The sequence below is a fragment of the Semicossyphus pulcher genome, unplaced genomic scaffold (assembly GCF_022749685.1).
Source record: "Semicossyphus pulcher isolate SPU_LCO1_2020_fin unplaced genomic scaffold, fSemPul1.0.p SCAF_7, whole genome shotgun sequence".
Lineage (NCBI taxonomy): Eukaryota > Metazoa > Chordata > Actinopteri > Labriformes > Labridae > Semicossyphus > Semicossyphus pulcher.
Genome location: NW_027211748.1, coordinates 29,742,507 through 29,748,506, shown reverse-complemented (window position 1 = coordinate 29,748,506; position 6,000 = coordinate 29,742,507). Strand labels below are relative to the sequence as shown.

The 6,000-nt window shown below is 47.2% G+C and overlaps 1 protein-coding gene across 1 annotated transcript in view; it reads left to right on the top strand.

Moving 5' to 3' along the window:
• The first annotated feature begins 1,597 nt into the window (after positions 1-1,597).
• Positions 1,598-6,000, top strand: part of kcnq3 (potassium voltage-gated channel, KQT-like subfamily, member 3) — a 90,830-nt gene continuing 86,427 nt past the window's right edge. Inside the window, exon 1 of the mRNA XM_069684365.1 lies at positions 1,598-1,911. Within this exon, the coding sequence (XP_069540466.1) occupies positions 1,598-1,911 (314 nt within the window). The remainder of the gene's footprint in view (positions 1,912-6,000) is intronic.

The window sequence follows — 6,000 nt, the reverse complement described above, 5'->3', positions numbered from 1 at the left end:
TAACAGCTGCACTGACACAGGAAATATTCAATGTAAAATGTGGTTAATCACACTTACAGTTTATTAGACTTATTGATTAAGGAATGATTAAGCCCCCCCTGCAGTACTCCAATGTGCCACTAGGTGTACTAGTATTACCATTGGTCTCAGAGTGACAGGAGTCCTTGTTGCATAATTATCATCTTTCTTCTGATTTTTAAAGCCTGCTTTGTGTTTCCGATACTCAGTGAGCACCTCCTGAGCAGTGTGTACTTTTGTTTAGAGTGTGTATTAACTCATGTGTTCCTATAGTGTGTGTTTATGTTTCTTTCGACGTCCCTACACATGCCATCGAGCGCGTGTGCATGACTGTGCATCTTAAGGTCTCGTGCGCGCGTTTGCCTGTATGTGTCTGCATGTTTTCCTCCTGAATACATCAAGGTGTACAGTGTCTGTCTGCGCGTGCACACGTGTGTGTGTGTGTGTGTGAGAGAGAGAGAGACAGTTAGAGAGCGCGCGCTGCTGATGAAAGCCTGATCCTCTCCCTCTCTCTCTCTCTCTCTCTCTCTCTCTCTCTCTCTCTCTCTCTCTCTCTGCTGCTTCTCCTCAGATTCAGTTTTAGTATCGACCTCCTTCACGCAGCATCTCTGCTCTCCATCCTCCGTCTCCACCCTCCTCCTCCTCCTCCTCCTCCTCCGCTGCCGCCGCCGCCTCAGCGCCGCTTCCTCTGCAGGTGGATGGAGGCTGGAAGCCCCGGAGACACGAGCCAAGATGCACGAGCACCGCTGCTGGTAGGACTCGTGCGGCTGCTGGGTGGCTGTTTTTGTCTTCAGCGGGTTTCCTCCCTTATGTGTCTCTTTTTATTTGTGTGTGTGGATGCAGCGTAATGCCAGGTCTTTGTCTCTCCTGTGTGTGTGTGTGTCTCTCTCTCTGTGTGTCTCTCTTTCTCTGTGTGTGTGTGTGTGTGTGTGTGTGTAGAAGAGAGGTGTTTTGTAAGTGGGCAATTGTTGCTTGATGCACATTTGATTTCTGAATGAATTGATTGATTGACAGGTTTCAAGTATCTGTAGGAATCAGATGTTTTATCGCCTCTCGTCGCTTAAAATCTCTAATAATCCTGTAATCCAGAAATCAAACCGCGTCTGTGCTGCTTCATACGGAGTTCATCACTTTGTGGTGATTGTGCCTCCTGTATGTTATCACTGTAATATTCCCACCGGGCTTTAATAATAAGGGCGTGGGTTTTTTTCTTTGTTTGTTTTTGCGATTTTTACGCACAATTCTTCCAAATTGTTGATCGCGTTTCTGCTGTCTGCGCCGAGAAATGCTCCAGATGCTGATGGTTTCCTAAAATACAGGCTGTTACACTCACACACATACATACACGCGCGCGCACACACACACACATACTTATACTCTCTCTCCCCTCCGCTCTCTCTCTCTCTCTCTCCCTCCCTCCATCCCTCCCTCTTTTCTTCATCTCCCAGTCAGACTGCTGAGCACCTCCCTTCGCTCCGGGGACCACATCCTTAAATGACCCGCGGCTGAGTAGGGGGTGTCTCCGGATCCAGCGCCCGGATCATGGCATGCTGCCCACACCGGGCATCCAGCACTGACCATGGGGCTCCGGTCCAGGACCGTCGCTAGCGGCTCGGAGGAGCAGAAGAAGACCTCCGGCGCTGCTCCCGGGGACTTATTGGACCAAGGCACCGGGGGAGCGGACAAGGATGGCGCCCTGCTGCTGGTGGCTTCGGGTCGGGATGACTACAAGCGGGGCTCTCAGGGCATCGCCATCGGGCTGCTGGCCAAGACCCCCCTGAACTACACCCGGCCCACCAAGAGGAATAACATCCGCAAGAGGAGGATCCAGAACCTGCTGTACGACGCGCTGGAGAGGCCGAGAGGATGGGCGCTGCTCTACCACGCGTTCGTGTGAGTACATCAAAAACACAACAACTTGTAATGAGATGAAAGAAGCAGCTGAGGACTGAGAGGCTCCTCAGCCTGCCGGCAGGCACGGAACTGCTGGAAAGTGTGGTTGTAGCAGCGTTCAGTCATTAGAGAAGCTTGTACTGCACTGATGTGGAATCAGGGAGGTTGTGACCTCGCTGATGTGCAGAACGAACACTTTCCTCCTGTTTGTCTCTTTGCTTCAAACTTTAAGGTTTGAGTCGTGGGTTTTTTGGACAGCTGAGTTGTTTGAACGCGTCTTCTTCCAAAACTTTCAAACACTTAAACCCACCAAACTTACATAAGAGCAGCTCCGACAGATGGCTGAAATGTGGTGCATGATCAGTGTGGTATCTTGTTGGATAACCAGAGCCTCAGCTGGGCTGGGCTGGTGTTTGCTTTTAGTGGCTTTTTGCGTCTTTTAGCATCCAAAGAAGTGCAGATTGTGCAGTCAGGTCATCCACTCCAAACTGAGCAGAGGTTTGGTGATTTGCAAGATTATTTATTAAAGAGTTTAGATTGGAAGTAAACAAGATGTGGATGAAAAGTTAATAATTAACCACATAAATTCACCTGTACATGAGTACAGTAATTTAAACCTTGTCTTTATACCACCTGTCATTCGTGTGCAGCTCACCAAGAAGCACCTCGACATGTTCGCAGCATCAGATCCTTCCTGGGATACTTTAATGTTTGCCTTTGTGCACTGTGCACTTCTCTGGGAGGACCTTCGTCTATCCTTTGTGAAGCGGTGACCAAAAACAAAAATAGCCTGCTGCGTACACTTAAACTATAGATGCACGATATAAAGCTACGCTTTAATTCTAAAATAAATGCTCCATGATTGCTTAAAAAAACTTGACATAATGCTCCGACATTAACTCAGCGCGAGTGTGCGTGTGCACTGCCTGCACAGTTATCAACAATATACAAATAAAGACTAAACAGTCACAGAAACTCAAGCTGATGAACAGAAGTGAAACAACTTTCACAACTCTTAGCTAGCTAACAGTTAGCTCACATTCTCATCATTTTACCGACTTAACATCAAACACGCCGAACATACACTCGCGGCCAACACTAACAGAGAGTAACATAAACATCAGTGCAAAACTAACTCACATATTCATGGACGCACACACGATGAATAGAGTCCGTCTGCGATCATTGATGTCTCCGTAGTAGCTGCAGTAAACAAGTCGGGGCATGTCTCCCTCACTGCTATGTTTCGGGGGGATGCTGCATTCAGGTGCGCTCAGAAACGTGAGTGATCAGACACGTGACCTACTGTACAACGCCTCTTCCGTCGAGCGTGAAGAAGGGTGCAACATGAACATTGATGTTCTCTGCAATTAGGTGGAAAAAAAACATGAGTCTAATATATCTGTATTTAGCGGAAAATATCGGCAAAAAATCCAGTATCGTGCATCCCTACCTTAAACTGAAATGTTTGTTTATATGTAGGACTCCTTTAAGTGGCTAAAGTACATGGTACCCCTGACCCCATCTGCAGCCGTGCTTAGCTTAGCTTCTGCGTCGGAACTCTGGCCGGCTTCTCCCAACAGGTGCCGAGCTGACAAGTACCTCATACAACCCCACTTCAAACAAACAAACTATCCCTTTAAACCTCCTTTAGAACATTCTGTGAAGAACATTTTTTAAGTTTGTTCAGGAGTAAAATGTATCTTGTGATCTTACACCTGAAATCATCCTCCCCTCTGAAAGGTTCGCTTAACGGCTGAGTTTAGAAAAAGGATGTGTTAGACTTAACTCTCACGGGAGCTTTGGTGACTTACGCACCAAAACTACCTGTTAGGTTTACCAAGACGTGTAAGAAAGTTCTGCCTGTAAGTCTCCACTGAGGGCAAAAAAAGGCCCTGTACCTGTCCGACAGCCTCTCTCTGTTCTTCTCGTTGGCTCAGAGGCGAGGATCATCCTGACTCACCCTCAGCGCGTCGCGTGTCTCGCGTTCGCCTGACGCCACGCGTGTTTCTCTGCAACACAACATATGAAAGTCCAATATGGCCGCTCCATATGGGCTGCTGGCGTCAGAGCTGCGCTGAGGATGAATCTCCATGTGAGGATTCAGCCTTTTAGCAGCCGGTATCACTCCAGTGGAGACGAGAGAGCCCCGTCCAGGTTAATGTGCCGTAAGGTCAGGTGTGAAAGTGACCAATCAGAGCTCACGTTGAAGGTATGATGTGATCAAGTAGGGAGGTGGTGTCAATGGCAGGGTAACACGAGGTCGAGGTAAACTGAGGATCTGTCGACTGCTGTGATCAGATACTGCGTGTGTGTGTGTGTGTGTGTGTGTGTGTGTGTGTGTGTGTGTGTGTGTCTGTGTGTAAACAGATATTTCCTGCACCGTTGTTGATGGGTTATATTACATTTCTGACATCACTGAACTACTGAATTATTAATGAACAACATGTGAAATATTTGTTGATTATTCCAAAAGATCCGGCCCTGTGTGATGTTCCTGGACGTTCACAGTGAGCTTCATGTTCCTGGATTCGCGCTCGTTCTATAAAATATTCCTCACAGACATTCGGACTGTATCCCCACTTATCTTTATTTAAATTATCTGAGGTTAAAAAGTCGGCACACGTCGGAGCACTTTACAGTTTGCTGTGTGTTGTACAGAGAGGATGAAGCCCCGAGCAGACATGCATCCCTGCATTTTATTTACTCGACTCATTTCTGTTGTCTCGAGATCTCAACGTATTTATCTGAAAGCTGCTCCACCGTATCGTCACATGATAAATGAATGTTTCTGAATTGGTGAAGATTTGGTGATGATAGTTCATGAAGAAGAAAGAACAAACTGTGGATGAAGTGGTGGAGACGGCCTGAACACGAGCTGCACATGTTACTGATTGGCTATCGTTTGGTTCCACATGACGATCCACAGAGAGCGTGCGCGACCGTCCTCGGGGTTCCCCCCACACAACAGGAGATTGGATCATAAATACTCAGCATATTTAATATTTATGATGATGAGGCCATGACTGCTGACTTTTACCAGCACGGTCTGCAGGCTGCTTATGAAAACATTATCCAATTCATGTGCCTGCAACTTTTTCTTTTTGCTGCGATACCTGAGCAGGAGTTTTGTCCTACCTGCATCCTTGCATATTGACAGTATGTTGTTTATTTGTAAGTTGCAGAGAACTGATCCGGTTACAGACATGGACATGTGCTGCAGCTTTAAACCAGCGCTGGGCTTCGCTGGAGCTCTCTGGGTGTGGAGTGTCCTGCTCAAGGGCACTCCAGTGGTTTTTGTTGACAGCAGGGGAAGCGTTACTCACCCTCTTCACCCACAGATTATGATGCATAGGCAGCACTTCAACGTGACACATGCATAGGAAGGAGAGGCAAGTGGGACGGGGATTAAGGAGCAGAAACAGATGGATGCTCTGAGATAACGAAAGAAGGAAAACACAGATATATGAAGAGGAGGAGAGATGTCATTTAACACCAGGAAAGAGTCAAACTGAATGAATTCAACAGCTACCTGCTTTATTTGAAGCTCTGTTCAGGAGGTTTCCTGTATAAAAACCAGAGCTTGTAGATGGTGGTACCTCATTCAGAGTCCTCTAAAGCCGATCTGATTGGGCAGGTCAAAATGCCTGTTTAACAATTCTTCTGACAGACTGGCAGCTTGACTGATCTCTCATATAATTGAATGTAAGCTGGCGGTCCTTTCTTCCCCTCAGGGCTTTTTAATATCCGCTGGATGACTTTGGATCACTTCAGCTCCCTCACAGGGAAACACCGGCGGTCCCAGAGGAGCGTTCAGGGGGTCCCCAGCAGAATGAGGTTTACAATTTAATTTCAATAGAGTGAAAAGAGGATGGAGAGAGAGCGGAACCAGGAGCTGACTGATATGGGATTTTGAGACCAATACCCACGCCTAATATAGAAGGGGGAAATTAAGACATTCGTGCTATGATGAACTACCTGTAGGCACAATTTCTAATCACTGAATTCACACTGAGCTTCTCTCGCGGTCTTTATTTCCTGTCAGTCACACCTGCCTGGAGCTCCTTTAAGGAAGAGGCTCTGTGCTCA